Source organism: Podarcis liolepis, assembly GCF_965112155.1.
Source record: "Podarcis liolepis genome assembly, chromosome: 4".
Lineage (NCBI taxonomy): Eukaryota > Metazoa > Chordata > Lepidosauria > Squamata > Lacertidae > Podarcis > Podarcis liolepis.
In genome coordinates, this window is record NC_139558.1 from 28,696,769 (window position 1) to 28,713,759 (window position 16,991).

The following is a 16,991-nucleotide window of genomic DNA, read 5'->3' on the forward strand; positions in this document are numbered from 1 at the left end:
TTATTTTCACCTTCTGCTTTGTTGTGTTTTGACTTGTGATATAGTTCTTCAGTTTGGAAGAGTTTCAGAGCTCTTTAAATGGGTAAGTAGGTAGGTATTTATATCTCTACATAAATTGTGAGAGACTTTAACAGCACTGCATTCACAAGCAATTAATCCCTAGGATAGTGTCTCTGATCATAGAAATGTATAAGTGGATAAATGATTGAGATATGCCTGAAATAAAAGGGAGCTTTAGTAAAATGTGTTGGCTTCTGTTTTCATCAGTAAATAAAAAAAAATGCCATTTTTTAAAATGGTTAGTTAGAATAGTATGTATTCTGATGCGTCTGATTTGATAAAAATTGTATATTCTTGTGGTGCCTCTCTAGACACCATATCCTCCCTGAGATTGCTGTCTCCTGCTTGGCTTTTGTAAAGGGAGGAGGTACAGTGGTACCTTGGAGGTTGAACGGAATCCGTTCCGGAAGTCTGTTCGACTTCCAAAACATTTGGGAACCAAGGTGTGGCTTCTGATTGGCTTCAGGAAGCTCCTGCAGCCATTTGGGAACCAAGGCGCAGCTTCCAATTGGCTGCATGGAAGTCATGTCAGACGTTCGGGTTCCAAAGAACATTCAAAAACCGGAACAATGACTTCCGGTTTTTGATCGGGAGCCAAAACGTTCGACTCCCAAGGCATTTGAAAACCAAGGTGCAACTGTGCTTGTACAGTGGTACCTCGGGTTACATACGCTTCAGGTTACAGACTCCGCTAACCCAGAAATAGTACTTCGGGTTAGGAACTTTGCTTCAGGATGAGAACAGAAATCGTGCTCCGGTGGCAGCGGGAGGCCCCATTAGCTAAAGCGGTGCTTCAAGTTAAGAACAGTTTCAAGTTAAGAACGGACCTCTGGAACGAATTAAGTACTTAACCCGAGGTACCACTGTATATGTATTCTAAGCTTCCTGGTGATTCCCACGCCCAGGAATTCAATGCACTTCTGTGGGAATAGATTTCCATTTTTTTCTCTTTTTTGCCTGCCACAACTCTGGGTCTTTTAACCTCTGGAGTTTTGGGGGAGGTGGGATTGCAGCAACTAGAGTCACTAATAGAGTCAGCCGTCCAATGTTTGCAAGGATATGCTTTCCATCTGCACATGGGGATATTTTTCATTAATTCCTTTTGTTTATTTAAAACACCTTCACAGCTTGAGGCATCTTCTTTTTTAAAAAACACAAGTTAAAAGAGCGAAAATGTCGATGTAATGAAACACTAATCAAAATAATCAGTGGCATACAGTGCTTAAAATTACAAAAATTGGCGGTCGCAAACATCACCCTGGTAACGTAGCTCACCATTAGGCCTGTTGTTGCAGATGTAATAGGCTAGCTTGCTTGCCCAAGCATGCACAGGCCGAGACAGTCAGACAGCGTAGACCCACATCACTATTTGAGCTTGTAAGTTGTGACCTTGCTTCAGGCCACTAATCATTATTAAGAGAGACTTTCACTGTGAACATTCTGGCTCACAGGGTGCAATTTAGTATTTGCTTTAATATAAATTATAAAACTAGAATGTTTACTGTTGCAAGTTTGTAGAAGTTTTTCTTAGTGCAAAAGATAGTTTCATGTTCTAATTAACTTTTTTGTGCTCAAAAGCACTGCACCAGATATACGCTAAGGAGCCACTGCTCTTCAACTCCTAATAGGATTTTATTGACGGACTGGCCGCCTTCAAAATAAAACTAAAATATAAACTACTAAAAGATCCCAAGAGCCCATACCACTTGTTCTGGTGGCTTTAGATTCATGTTCCAACAGCAGCTTTTTTTTCTCCTCTACTCCATGGCAGATCAAATTTGTGTTACCATTGCCATTTTAAGAGAACCACGGAGTGAGTTCTGGCACCTCTTTTTCTAGAAAATAGCACTGGTGTTATGTTCAGATGCAATTTGCAATGGGACTTTTCCCTGTTTTCAAATTTTAAACTCAAAAACCCCACATTGTGTGTCCAAAGTAGCTTTCAACCTGTACCAAAGTGTATTGCATGAACAGTGCCACAAATAATAGTTTTATTACTATTTAATTTTTTTGCATCACACACATTTACATTAGGTAGTTTTAAACATTTTTATTGAAATGACACCAACATGTTTTCATTAGGTAACATTTCTTACATTGTGTTTAGTAAATTTAGTATCCAGCTTGGCCTTTTCAGGAAGTGAGTGGAAATCACATTAGCATCTGCGCTAAAGCACTGGTATGCAACAGACATTGAAAGTAAGTTTTGTACAGTTGAATATTACAGTAGTGGCTTGTTTTCGGATGGCTTTGGGCCTTCCAAAAGTTTTTAAGTAGTGGCCCTCTGTAGAAGTTTTGTATCAAACTGCAGACATTCAAATGGAAACCATACGTTACAAATACAAGTTGCATGATACTAAAATATTATACAGCGTGTTAATGACTGTTCAAGCAATTATTAAATTATTTGCTTATATCAATTCAACAAATACAAAACAAAAACGAACTTTTTTAAAAAAGCTTTTGAGTGAGAAAAGGGGGAGAGGTGTGGATTAGCATTCATAGGTTTTGTTCGTTTTTCAAATTACAGGTGTATAATAAACAGTTACGCATAAGTGTTGGTGTAGACTTGCCATACGACTTGTTAGCATCTGGGTCATGTATTACGAGTGAGGAATTGAGTTGAGTAATCCATTGCTGGAATTCTGGATTGTTCATTTTTCTGCTGTCGTAAAACAATAATACATTTGACAACCAACAGTGTGACTTAATCCATTTCTGCTGTCCTGGATGAATGTTCCAGACAACAAGGAGTTATCCTCAATGAGCTCGGCACTCTGTTGCTCAATTTTGTATCCTGACTTTGAATTCCACTTTTCCTTCGTACGGGTCGTGAGGATTATCTGAAGTAATTCCAGTACCATTAACTCTACATACAATGACTACTTCTTTGTTTATGGGAATGTTGAGAAGCTTCACTGCCACCAATGGATTGCTGTAGGTAGGCTAAAATGAAAGTAATACAACGTTAGATCCTTCCATTTAAAGTATCTGTGAAAGTCAAAGTGAACATGGTCAAAAAACATACCTGTGCTTTCAATCCATAATATGGGAAGTAGTGAAGGGCAAAAGTACCATTTGTAGGATAATAATCTACCTCCAGCGGACTGGCATCATCCTGTTGATCATAGGCAAGGCAAGTGTTAGGACTAGTGCTTTCTCTCTAATTACATGTTGCTTTGTGCTTTAGGTATGTTACGTAGCCATACTTCACTAGTGCAGTTTGCATGTTGTGAGTTTAAGAGCACTACTTGAAAATAAGATTCAGTCTGAGGTGAAAGTAGGAACGGTCCCTCCACCGTTATTAGATTACAACATAGAATTGTAGAATTGGAAGGGACCCTGAGGTTTATCTCTAGCCCCAACCACCTGCAGTGTAGGAATATGCAGCTGTCCCATATGGGCCTTGAACCTGCAACTTTGGTATTATCAACACGACACTCTAACCAATTGAGCTATCCAGGCATAATGTCAAAATGTTTAACTTCAGTTCTTCGGCTGCTTCTCAGACATTGGCAAGCATTGAATAGCTTCCAAATCTTTTATTGAGGGACATAACAGAAGCCCTAGCTATGTGTTTGTAAAGTAAATATATTTTTGAAACCTCATGAGGTTTTTGACCTCGTGGCTCAGGTGATGATAGGGAAGCAGGGTAACAGTGAAGCACTCTGCTCCAAATTGCCTCCATCCTGAAATGGCTTTGGGTAGCAGAAAAAGAAGAAACCACGGGCATTTTGGTAACGTGCTTCTCTGTATAACATGAAGTTGGAGCCCTAAAGCTGTGGCCCTTTGCAAGCTTGAGCCGTTGAGCTCTGGTAAGACTTCTGGATAGGCGTACATACATTTTTACTGTGTATTAGCTAAATGGAAATAATTTCAATACAAGAACATTGGGCGATATAAACTTACCAGTGTTGTGCAGTTCACTCTTGGTGCAGTGCCATTGCCAGGGAGAAAATTTATAATCTGTGAGGTAATAATTTTTCATGTTAACCACTGAAACAATAGTAGCTTTGAATTTTTTAAAATTTATTTGTCATGGACCTGGAAAGTTCAGGTGCAGGGATGGAAAAGAAGACCCCACTTGTCTCAGCTGTTGGTTTAAGTCCTTGTGCTACACCAGTTATAGCTATCCTGCTTTCTTATACTTGGCACCTTATTCCCAATGTTGATTTCCTTTCCTAGGATATTGGGAGTCTTCTTGTTGGGTGGGCAATACTTTTTATTAGGACCAGCTAAACAACTTTTGTGAATAAGAGTTTTGAAGAACACGAAAACTTCCCAGTATTTCATGACATTTCGGTTGGTATTTCCCAACTGTCAATTTTAAGACTTCCTTTCCCTTATGGGTCAACAAAGCTACATTTGTGTTTCTTTATATCCCTTGTTGGATGAGATTCTGCTGTTAAAATAAGAAGACCTTTTCAGTTCATGCCTTTTAGTCCTTCAGAACACTACAGATCAAATAAGGCTTCAGGTTGTTATAAGTTGCCTCTCTTTGTTTCCAGGTTTGAACTCAATAATGTTTGATATAATAAATAATTATTTTAAAGAACTGTTTAAGTACTTACTCTGTTCATTTTTATTATTAAGCAAGGGCTTCTTTCTGGAAAACCAAAAGTAGAATCTGCCAGACCAGAACAGTTCTGAAGCATATCTTGTGTAAATTTGCAGGAATATTTCGTGTGGTGTGGAGCATCAAAAGACTTTTGAAAATAGTATCCTTCCATAGTACAGTTCCTGTTGGCATGCTGTGCAGTTTCGTTGTAAGCTGTATATTATTGATAGAAAAAGTAAGGGGGAAATCAATTTCTATTGCTTTCTTTTGGAGCACCTTCCAGGCTAACCTCTTGCCAATTGTTCTTGTAAGAGAATAATTGTTCTTTCTTCTTAAAATAACGTTGCCTCTAATGGTTGTACAATCCTGCTGCCTCTTGATATTGTTTAGGGAAACTTGGAAAATGTTTCCTAGTTCATTCAGAAATACATACAAGAGTTACCTTTCTGCATTCAAACCCAAACTCAAGGTGACCCCATGCAACTATTTCAAAGTGATGTCCTTCTACTGTACTTCAGGCCACCTTTTTGTGATATTTTCCCACATACTTTACCTGAAAGAAAGCTGTGAAGAGTTTTGACATAACGTTCCCAGGAGTCTGGGTCAGAAATATTGTAATAAATTTCCAGTCCTTTTTCTCCATACACATCTGGTCGTAATGTCACGCCTTCATTGAGAGTGCAGTTTAATATATAGGTGAGGAAGAGAGAAGGATCCCATTACAGACAGTTTATCTCAGTTTAGTTTTAATAATTGAAGTAATAAGTATAAATTGAAAGTCTCCATTTCCAACAATCAGGTTGCTAGAAATCAGAAATGTTTGACCTCCGTTACATTAGTCCTGTAGTGAGCCTATTTGTGACATTTCTTGGTTTGAGAACCGAATCTTAGCAAAGAGTTCTTTGTCATTTCAGAGGGTTCCCCCCCCCCACTTTAAACCTCAATTGGGAAAAGGGAATGGTTAAAGTTATGCATTCAAGGGCAAACCACATGATTCATTTAACTGGTTGTTAGGGCCTTACTGGCTGCTTAAACAAAACATAACGGGATTAAAGGATGGAAAACTCATATATAAGCTTCAATTCTGTGGCTTCCGTGCCATGGTATATTGTCAAGAAAAGTAAGCTTCTATAAGCTACCATATTTACTCAAATGTAACGTGCACCTCTTTTGCCAAAATTACGTCACGAAAATTAGGGTGCACATTAGATTTGATGGCACATTAAATTTGAGTAAATACAGTACAGTCGTACCTTGGAAGTCGAACGGAATCCATTCCAGAAGTCTGTTCGTCTTCCAAAATGTTCAAAAACCAAATTGTGGCTTCTGATTGGCTGCAGGAGGTTTGGGAACTAAAACATCTGAGTTCCAGGTTGTTCGGGATCCAAGGTACAACTATATCATTCCATCAATTTTGCCTCTAAAACAAATGAAGCTGTGGCCTTCCAAGTGGTGTTAGCCATTAACCATCCTAGCTAGCGCTAAAGGGAGTTAAAGTTCAGCAACAACTAGAGTACCACAGATTCCCCATCCCTGCTCCTAAAACTCTTAAGCACCAGGCTATACTTCATCAGAACTCAAACCATCATTCTATGTGTCTAAGTTGATTTATGCAGTAAGTGAGTGTATGTAGCAGAATGGGCAGGAATGTGTTAAGTACCTGGTGATTTTAATCGATCTTGGTAGTCCGGTGTATACGGATTGAGTGTCTTCATTAAAGAATATATAGCAAGTGCAAACAGCCCAGTCATTACCACATAGAATGCAACATAATAAAGACTGATCCAAACTATTAAGAAAAGAAATATTAAGTTAAAACTTTTTAAAAGCATGGTATTCATTACTCTTAGGAGGAAATCTGTTCTGGTTCAGTAACTAATCATAGCAGCAACCAAGTACATGTCAACAGTTAGGTGAAATATTTATAATAGTAGTTTTAAGGCATTTCAGCACAGGAGCTTCCTAATCTCCCCGTTAAGTATTCTAGTGCTAGAAAAGGAGCAGAGATTTTTGTAGCACTGCGATTCAGGAGAATGCTACACTCAACGGGGTGATTTGGGGAAGCTGACTACAGTTGCTGCTTTGAAGATCATCAGTGGAAGCTGGAAATTCAATACCATTTGACTTTCATAGGGTTGGATGCACTGAAATAAATATCCCAGCACTGAAATTACGAGTTGAGAACTTTCCAAATTTCCCATAATAAGAATTACAACGTATACCGCACAACTAAAGTTAATTGCTTCAACTACCGAGTAAGGATGGTAGTGGAGGTCTTCAGTACAAACTTAGAGAAACGTACTGCTTAAAATTCATACTCCCAAAAGAATAAAGGGACAATGAGTATGTCGCTGTTGAAGTCTAACAGACAAAAAATGCAATTTGCAGTTTCACATCACAAAGTAAAAATGCATGTTGAGCTGGAGCATAATTTTTTTTGTGTGTGTGTGTGCACTCGGCTTATCCACACTTTAGCGTTGCTCTTTCCAGGTCCAGGTCTGTTCTTAAAAGCTCTGTGTCCAAAGGGTTTTTTTGCCCTAGAGCTTTTCCTGTGAAAATCTGCTTTTTAGCTCTCAATTGGAGCGAACATCCATTCAAGTTTACCATGAATTGCATTTTGGTCCAATTGAGCTTAAAGAGGGAGTTTTCATGGGCAAAGCTCTGGAGAAGAAGAAAAAAGGCAATTGGACACTGAGCACAAGTCATGCCTGGGAAGAATGGAGGAGAAAGGAAAGTGTGGATAAGCCCACCTACGAAATCTAATGAAATACAAGTAGCATATGTTGAAATTAGTCACAGAATAATAACCAATAAATTGAACATCTTATCAATGGCATTTTTAAGTTGCTGTGGCTTATGATTGAAGAAAGGGATAAAGATGTTTGAAATAAAATTTTCCATTAGTTGTATTTCAGAGACTTTTTAAAATATATATATAAGTAATGGCACCCTTCTGAAGACAAACCAGATCCAGTGAGCTGATTTAGGTGCATCTAACCCATTGCATGCACTTTGAACACAATCTTTTAGCAGCTTTCCGTTGAAGAGCAGACCCCTGTGCCATATTACAAACCGCTTTAGAAACTCCCCTCAGTTTCTTAAAGAGGTTTGCACCCAGCACTCGGGGCTGCTGTGGGAAAACTCCCTTGGATTCACAGAACTAGTTATGTGGTTCTTTGGATCCAGATCAAAAAGAATAAAATCAAAGTCATGTTCCTTCTATTGTTTCTGCCAGAAACTGGCATTTCTGCGCTCGTCTAGTAGGAGTTCTGGGTTTTGTTAGTCTGTTGCAGAGCCAACTGCTTCCCTGTAAGCTATTTTAAATAAAAGGGAAATGAGTGTTTTATGCTAAAGTCAACAAATTTGCAAATCTTTTTTTAGTTTGTGGATTCTCCAGGCTCGTACCAAGTATTACTGTTATATAGGAAGCATCTTGTCAACTTAAGACATTTAATCATACAGAAATAATGCAAATGACCAAATCCCAACAGCACAAAAATGCCTGAACGATATTCTCTTCTGTGTGTTTGGCCACATACCCCAGTTAATCAAGGTTCTTCCCATTAACTGCCCTGTTTCCGGATTCCATAAGAAACGCTGGAAGTTCTCCATTCTTTGGCTGCATGTCTTCTTTTCATTTAAAGTTGCCATCTTTGCTGAAAACCAGGAGCTCCTTCAGAAAACAAGCTGCTCAGCCGCTGCCCAAAGAGTTGATCAGGTAACCATTTTGGTTTTATACCCTTTTAGCCTGAAGGTTACGCAGATTAATATCCATCATCATCAGAAGCTGATAACGGCATATATTCACCCACAGTAACTATCGTTCTGTTAAAACAACTGTTGATAAGCAAAACGTTCAGTTGGGCGTGGAAAACGTAATTATCAAATGTCCTTTCCTCTCCCTCCTTGGTGTTGCGTATTTTGCACAGAACTTGTGGTACATTCAACACAATAGACGTTATCGCAGCGGATAAAATTTCACTGCCCTTGATAACCCACAACATTGTGGTTGCTCTGCTTGAGCTCCTCCTTCCTCGGTCAACAGGTTTGTGCAGGTACTACTAGGCTGGACAGGCATTACAATGATTATTCAGTTTCATTTGCAGCCTCTTAGAAGCAGATGGGCCTTTTTCTGCCTCCCAGTGGGTTGGATCCTGAGAAAAGTGCAGAAAGAGACCAGTGGAAACACATTCTCAGCCATCCCAGGCACCCAACACACTTAAAAGCTCCCCTAAGAATTGGGAAACCCAGTTGAATGAGGCAAGCTGAGGGTGAAGGCAGATCTCCAAAATAGGGCAGAGGCAACATCTATGAGTTGGAAGCTCCATTCACAGAAGTTGCATCGGCCTGATCTTCAGAGACATTATATATACCAGGGTCCCCTAACCCCCAGGAGAAGCGCCTTTTGGAGGAAGAAGGCAGTTCGGACAACTTTTTTTAGGATTTCACAGGTGTTTTTGTGGGTCTTTCTCAGGGTCCAACCCAAAGCCAATCGAGTGAGAGACCAGCAAAAATATGTATTTGCTATACAACCAATAAAGGATTTAATTGTGTGCTGTAATGGGTCAAGAAATCAGGTCTCAATGAAATCCATGTGTGAGTTCATAGGAAAGCCTAGTTCCACTTCAACAGATGGTTCAAGGGAGTTATACTGCAACTAGGCCATCTGTGTTAACCCTGTTAATCTTGATATGTTGAGCTCTTGCAGGCTGTGAAAGCAACCACCCAAACTATTGCAGAATGTGTGCATTTTGCCTCATGCATTTTGTGACCGAGTCTTGTTGCATGTAGCAATGTAGTTAACAATAAGAGAAACAATACAGTATATCACAATCTCTCTTTATTGCAAGGAAACTACCTAAAAGTAAATCACAGTAACCGGACACTGTTTATTTTGGGGTAGTAGCTTGTGCCCTTCACCAGTGTTTACTTAAGCATTTGACATTGGACTTCTCTTTCTACCAGAATATCCAGGGCAGCAGCAGACTTCCAGCAGCCTGTTAATAACTGGCCAGTATTCTCCAAGCCAGAGAGATGAAATAACCTTGAAGCACAGGGGCAAACAGATGCAACTTGATGTTAGGCCTCTCTGACCCACCTTGTTCTGGTGACTAATCCGGGCATAGGAAAACTCAGCCCTCCAGATGTTTTGGGACTACAATTCCCTGACTACTGGTCCTGCTAACTAGGGATGGTGGGAGTTGTAGTCCCAAAACATCTGGAGGGCCGATGTCTGCTGTAATCTGTTTTAACTGTTTTCAGTATTGTATTTCTACATAGTTGGAACCCACCAAGAGACCTCATTGTCAAAGGCTGATGAGAACCCGAAATATCTTGGATGTACGGCTACATTCCCTTTCAAAAATAATTTGTAGGGTTGTGCAATCGAACTATGGTGGAATAGTGTGACTTAACATTTTTTTAAAAAGACATGCATGACCACTGATTCAAAATTGGTGTTACACACACACAATGTTAAAATAGTTGAGAAAAGCACATGTTTCAAAATGAGATAAGAGTCACGGAAGGGGAAGGGACAACATTGTTCGCTAGACTATATTCTGCCCGCCAGGTGCATAAGACATAGCAAGATGCCCACACTATATCCCTGTGAATGGGAATTCTGCTTTTACCTTATAGTGGAAGATCCATTTAATCAGTAGCACTAGGAGCCCTCCATCCAGAAGACCCTTTAGTTTGATTTGAGAAATTCAGATAATTCATTTTTGAACTTAATATTTTTTCTGTCAAAACTTGATGATCCCCAGATAAGGTGTGGTACATTTAAGTTCTTCTAGTTCTGCCTCTATCAATTCTAGGCTTTAGGGGCCTCTCAAACACTTCCATCTCACGCTCCGTAGAAGTATTTGGGCTGCATACTACCTGCACATCTTTTACTATAGTGTAGAGATGTGGCATGGTCCAATCTCTGTGGTAGTGTGTCAAGAGAAAAGAGCTCTGGGGTTCTCTCTATCTTTGGCAAGTATTGGTGTTGGTTCCACTGTATAGTCAAAGTAATTGCAGGACCCTGGAATATATTTATTCTGTCTCTTGTTAGACTCTGCCTCTGGTATTCTTCAGTATATAAAGACCCTTATTCTAAACTTATGGTCTTCCTCCTTCAGTGTTGCTCTTCCAACTTCAATCCTCATTTGAACTTTTTGTTGTCCTTCCATAAGAGTTTCAGTTCTTCTTCTTGCCTAAGAGGAAAATACCTTGTGTGCGAACACTCAGAGACTCATGGCTCTTAGGAGGTGTTTTGCACACAATATTTCTTTGTTGTACTTTTAAAATTATTTGAACATACTGTTTACTTTTCAGTTTGCTTTATTGCCCTTGGGCTCACCAATGAGATGAAGGACAGCCAAACCTCCCTTTTGAAGGTTAACACAGGGATTCTAGGAGATGAGAGAAAGTAAAAAATAAATAAATCGCTAAATAAACTAATCTAATCTTTGCTCCTGCTAGATTTTCCTAGTGTTGCAAAGTTGGTACAGTACATGGGTGAGTCTGTGATCATATTGTCTCAGTCATACCTACCACCTGAACTGGGTCCAAGACACGCATCACTGTTGTAACTTACCCCCGGAGAACACATGAAGACCCTCTTTGTACGTCCTCTGTGAAGATTAAGGCAGCTGTCAGCACTGCTATGTAAAAATAACAGGAACATCAATGTAGTGCCAGCCTTTCCAGGAATGTCATTCCATAACCAGAGCACCAATACTGCAAAGAGTTGACAACATTTGCCTGCACGAGCCAGAGAAGAGTCTCTGATGGACATCTTAAAAGGTCAGGCAAGTAGGTATGGGAAGAGACAATCCTTCAGGCAACCTGGCCCCAAAGAGTTCAGGGATTTAAAGGTTAACAGCACTTTGAATTGGTCCGGGGCCTGTAAACTGTTCAGATACAGATGCAGAAGACAGAGCAGCTGTACTTTTCCAAATTCCTTTCCAAGGCAGCCCCGTGTATAGAAAAATGGTAGTAGAACCAAGTTCTAGCAGAAACCCAGTACAAAGTTTGCCTAAGTCAGGAGGGAAGGCAGTGCTTTTCCAAACACCAGGCAAGTTTGGCGTCCATTGTTTTTTCTACGTAGTGCATCATGTAAAAATCTCCTGCTTTGCTAATATATAAAAGACTACCATGCTTTACCTTCTGCTCTCTCCTACAACACCTTGTGGCGAATTTCAGCTGGTGCTAGAGACAAATCTGAAGGACGACTGGCATTCATCTTTCCAACTGGTTCCTGGTACCAGCAAGCTTTATTAAAAACCTGTTGGGTATAAAAATAAAAAATTCTGAATCTTAAGATTGTGAGAGCAGGATTCTGGACTACATAGGCTCTTCCTATATTCTTATATTTCCCACCCCCTGTATGTGTGTATGTTGACCGTCAAACCTGAGGAAAACTACTGTGAAATTCAAAAGTTAGTTCACTGTTTTGTGAGTTTTATGGGGGGGGGGTTGTATATAATTTTTTAGTTAAAATTTTCAAACCATTTCACAATAACCATGAAATCAAGTAAGTACATCGTTTCATAAGTTGACTTCCCACCCTCACTTCCACCGTGTTTTTTACTCAAGCCTTTTCTACTGCATTATATTTTATCTACCACAAAAAGTTTATCTGTTACAGTTATTTGTCATTTTTCTTCCACTTCTTTTATCTCGAGTTCTGTCCGCAATTTCATTTGAATGTAGTTTTTTTTAATAGTCCATGAAAGGCCTCCATTCTTCTATGTTCATCATTTTTATCTCTTAAAAGTTCATCATTTTTATCTCTTAATTTCACTGTCAGCTTTCCCATTTCTGCATAGTCCACTACGACTGTTTTGTGAGTTTTAGTTCGTACATAATTATGTTAATATTAGATGTTTCCAGTTAGAATTTCAATAGAAAATGGAGATTGCCCTTTCTTCCTAATTTATTCCCCTTTATTTATTTACCGTTTGTTTGTTTGTTTGTTTGTTTGTTTGTTTGTATAAATTTATAAACTTGATGAGATCTCTGTCTTTAAAATGCTTCTTTAAAGCAGCTATAACAGAATAGGGAAGCGAGATCTGGACTGTGGTGCTTGGGGAGTGTCTTTCTTGTTGTACACCCCCACCCCAAAGCAGCTGTTTTACTCTCTTTGGGGGAGACATACAGATGTGTTTTTCTAAACAAGGCAAACAGCAGCTTGGAAAGGTTACACTGGGGAAAATTGTGCAAGGAAAATGGCTTCCCCTCTTTCTCCAGTGCCACAGCCTCATTTCCAATTTTAATTAAATGAACAAGATGAAATATCCAACTGGGTACCCTAACTCATCTTTTCAGTGTGTGTATATCGAAAATGGAAACACAATGGATTAATGCAGCTGCTGCTTTTGAACTTGCCCCTATTCCCTTGATTACAAAAACATTAAACTGAACTATCTTCCTCCTACCAGTATAGTAGTATATAGTGCCCCCTTGTGGGTGACAGAAATACATACAGGGATGTGGATCTTTTATTTTCCATGCACGTATATTACAGTGGTACCTCGGGTTACAGACGCTTCAGGTTACAGATGCTTCAGGTTACAGACTCTGCTAACCCAGAAATAGTACCTCGGGTTAAGAACTTTGCCTCAGGATGAGTACAGAAATCGCGCGGCATGGTGGGAGGCCCCATTTAGCTAAAGTGGTACCTCAGGTTAAGAACAGTTTCAGGTTAAGAATGGACCTCCAGAACAAATTAAGTTCTTAACCCGAGGTATCACTGTATTAGCAAAGCACTCACTATACAGCACTGGTTGGCAAATGTTTTATTAAAAACATTTATTTTTTGGTCACCATTTATGGTCTAACTGTTATAGATACAGATAAATAGGCATTGTTTTAACCCAACTGTTTTGAAATAAAAAATGCAATAGGCAATAAGCTTGAATTAAAAACATAAAATCTTATTACTCTCTGTGCCCTGAATCTTGGTGTACTCTGAGTTGGTGGCAACACTAGACAGTAGTCATACAGTCAAAATGGTCAAGTGCCAGTCCAGGCTCGATACAGGGAGCAAGGTCCCAAGTCATTGTGCAAGGTTAAGTTTCCACATCTGTAGAAGATCCAGAGTTAGGGTCAGTCCTGGAGTCACAGTCAACAAATGTTATCTATGTATGCCACTACTGCGGCTAGTGTTTCGTTAGCCCCAAAACGGAAAACGAGTGAGGTCCCAACTAAAGAAGAATGGCAACTTAAAACTGATGGAATATGCACAGCTTGTGGTCCTAACATGTAGAATAAGAGAACATATGTTTAAAGAAGATTGGAAAATATTTATTGAATATACGGGGGGCGGGGGTGGAAACTGTACACTTGAAAACATTGGCAGCATTAAGATAAATTCAACAGTGTAAATAGGTTTGCATGGATGTAATAATGGAATACTGAATGGTTTAATTTTATGTAAAATTTGCAGGGGTTTACGTTATGCAAGGGATGTGGGTGGCGCCGTGGGTTAAACCACAGAGCCTAGGACTTGCCGATCAGAAGGTTGGTGGTTCGAATCCCCGCGACAGGGTAAGCTCCCATTGCTCGGTCCCTGCTCCTGCCAACCTAGCAGTTCGAAAGCACGTCAAAGTGCAAGTAGATAAATAGGTACTGCTCTGGCGGGAAGGTAAAAGGCGTTTCCGTGTGCTGCTCTGGTTCACCAGAAGCGGCTTAGTCATGCTGGCCACATGACCCGGAAGCTGTACGCCGGCTCCCTCGGCCAATAAAGCGAGATGAGCGCCGCAACCCCAGAGTCGGTCACGACTGGATCTAATGGTCAGGTGTCCCTTTACCTTAATTATGCAAAATGAACCATGGAAAGAGAAGAAGGGAAGTCAATGACATTTTAAGGTTGTTTAAAGAAGATTCTAAATTGTAAAACAGAATTTAATGAAAATTATATTAAAAACCAAGAAAAAAAAGTCCTGAAGTCACTGTCCAGTAGAGTTCGCAAAGCAGCCAAGCCATGGTCCATAAACAGAGAAAGTTAAACAGACACAAGAGTTTCTGCCTTGCTTCCCTGTTATCCTTCCCAATATTGATTGTTGCACCTGAGTTTGCTCCATCGGAGCAGCTGCGTCTCTCCCCTTAACGGAACATGTGATCCTCACCTGCCTTGAACTTAATCCAGCCCAGAGACCACAAACCTCTTCCTCCCAGACCTAATGAGCCCCATGATCTCCACCTGGCCAACTAGTGAGCTGGGCTGTGTTCCCTTGCCTGCCTCAGTGTCCTGGCGGTGCACTTCCTGCTGTTCCCGATGCCTCAGACCCTGCTGTGTCTGTGGAGACAGGTGAATCTCCAGTTCTGGCAATATGTCCCCTTCCCCTGGCTTCTTTGGTGTCCTCTGATGTGCTGTGAGTACCTCCCCTTCCCCATCTTCAGCTTGTCCTTGTTTGTACCAATCGCAGTTCCCTCAGTGTTCTGCTAGTTCATGACACTCTGGGAGTTGGCATCAGGGGAACTGGAATGAAGTGTTGTCAATATGTAGATGACAACCAGCTCCATCTCTTTGCTTCATCTGAAAGGTAGAAGTGTTTGGAAACAGAGGTGGGGAGGATTAACATATTGGAGCTGCCCTTAAAGATGAATCGGAAACTTCAATTAGAACAGAATCCAGTCATGAGAACATTAACCAGTGCAGCTGGATGGAATTGCATTACATGATTTCTAGAGAATTAATGTGCGTTTCACTGAGCCCACAAATGGATTGGGACCCAAATACACAGAGGAGATTGTCTCCTTATATTAGTCTGCCCATCTTTTAATATCTTCTCCATGTTCCACTGCTGGGGGAAGCTTGGTCTGCTAGGGGACTAGGCCTTCTCTGTGGTGGCTCCCTGCTTGTGAAATACCCTCCCTTTAGAAACACGACAGGCACAGATGTTAGCATTTCATTGTCAAGTCAAAACCTGCCTGTTTAACCCAAGCATTTTAAGTGGTGTTTCAGCTTTCTCTGTTGTTTTTAGCTACTTTTGGTTATTTTTATGTGCTTTTTCCTAACATTTCATCCTTGTTTAAATGTCCCTTGTACCCTGCCCTGATATCTGTACTGATGAAAGATGGGCTGTGAATATTTTGACATAAACATGGCTACTCAAAAGGAAGTGCTATTGATTTCAAACGGGCTCACTCCTTGGTATATGTGCAGTGCAGGACTGTAGCATAAGACGTGATTTAAACAGAGACGTTTCGTCCTTGGTAAGCAACATAGGGCACCCAAATGTTTCCTCGCATACCCTGGCATCTTCCACTTCCCCACCTTGAGGATACTGGCATTTAATAGGGGAGAGCAGAGCGCTATTTTACTGTGATTGCAAATCAGGGCTTCATCTACTGTAAACATTTGCAGTAAATTAAATCTTTGCATTGTTCAGACCATTGCCTTCAGTGAGATTAATTAGTTTCAAACGGCGGCGGCTGGCAATTTTCTAGTTTGGAGGAGGCTCAGAGGAGCAGAATTCTGTGTCTGATTTACAACTCATAAAAGTGAGGGTTGGTCTTCTAACTGCAATAATGATTGCCTGACCCATCCGGCAAAGGGATATTGGCTTCCTGATGAATTATGACTTTATTATCTACAGCTACACGCAAAAAAAGCAGAGTCAGTATGTAGCATTTCATGTCTGTGTGACACAGTTTATTTGTGTTCCAGGAGGCTGCAATACCAATATTAAGTAACTGATAGGCTGTCACTGCTTCAATGAGCTTCACTAATTCCCATCTTCCAGTACAATCACTCTTATTTTCTTGGATTGTACTTTCTTGTCATATGAAGAAGTATGAGATGAGGTGAGATGGTGTACCAGGCTGGCAAGTCCTTGCTTTCTATCCTGCTTTGGCCAGATATGTTCAGAGAATATTTAGTTAGTTGTTCGTTTAGATGGCTGTTCAACTTGGGGTGTTTTTAAAATTGTGTTTTAATGTGGAGGAAGAAAGGTTGTGAAGATCTTTTTGTAAACACCTATCCGTCCTGGTAGATCTCCTTGATTCCCCCCCCCCCCGCCTCCCAAATTCAAGTAGTGGATATCAAGCCTCCATCGTGTTTTTTGTAATGCCTTTATTTATTACGTTTATATCCTGCCTTTAAAAAGAACTCAAGCCAGTTTACATGATTCTCTTTGCGTAATCTTCAGGATTATCTTTGTGTTATCTTCACAACAACTCTGTAAAGTAGTCTAGGCTAACAGTGACCGGCCCAAGGTCACACAAGGCGGTATTGAACCATTCATAATACAGTGGTACCTCAGGTTACATACGCTTCAGGTTACAGACTCCGCTAACTCAGAAATAGTACCTCGGGTTAAGAACCTTGCTTCAGGATGAGAACAGAAATCATGCTCCGGCAGCACGGCGGCAGCAGGAG

At 40.3% G+C, this 16,991-nt stretch overlaps 2 protein-coding genes across 2 annotated transcripts in view; one reads left to right on the plus strand and one right to left on the minus strand.

Moving 5' to 3' along the window:
• Positions 1–2,046: 2,046 nt before the first annotated feature.
• On the minus strand, positions 2,047–8,424 carry ATP4B (ATPase H+/K+ transporting subunit beta). Its single transcript, XM_083501594.1, has 7 exons — positions 8,158–8,424; positions 6,279–6,407; positions 5,172–5,285; positions 4,632–4,831; positions 3,970–4,026; positions 3,089–3,178; positions 2,047–3,006 (listed from the first exon to the last, which is right to left on the minus strand). Exons 1-7 carry the CDS (start codon positions 8,267–8,269, stop codon positions 2,845–2,847), a joined length of 864 nt encoding a protein of 287 aa, XP_083357720.1. The 5' UTR covers positions 8,270–8,424; the 3' UTR covers positions 2,047–2,844.
• Positions 8,425–10,874: 2,450 nt separating this feature from the next.
• Positions 10,875–16,991, plus strand: part of TMEM255B (transmembrane protein 255B) — a 66,263-nt gene continuing 60,146 nt past the window's right edge. Inside the window, exon 1 of the mRNA XM_083501591.1 lies at positions 10,875–11,033. Within this exon, the coding sequence (XP_083357717.1) occupies positions 11,024–11,033 (10 nt within the window). The 5' untranslated portion in view covers positions 10,875–11,023. The remainder of the gene's footprint in view (positions 11,034–16,991) is intronic.

Bases quoted from the DNA above. Each gene is read 5' to 3' on its own strand.
- ATP4B (XM_083501594.1), bottom strand. From the start codon at position 8,269: ATGGCAACTTTAAATGAAAAGAAGACATGCAGCCAAAGAATGGAGAAC. The intron at 6,408-8,157 runs GTATGTGGCCAA...TTTTCTTAATAG, and splicing joins AAGAACCTTGATTAACTGGG to TTTGGATCAGTCTTTATTAT. The intron at 4,832-5,171 runs GTAAAGTATGTG...AATAATATACAG, and splicing joins TCTTCACAGCTTTCTTTCAG to CTTACAACGAAACTGCACAG.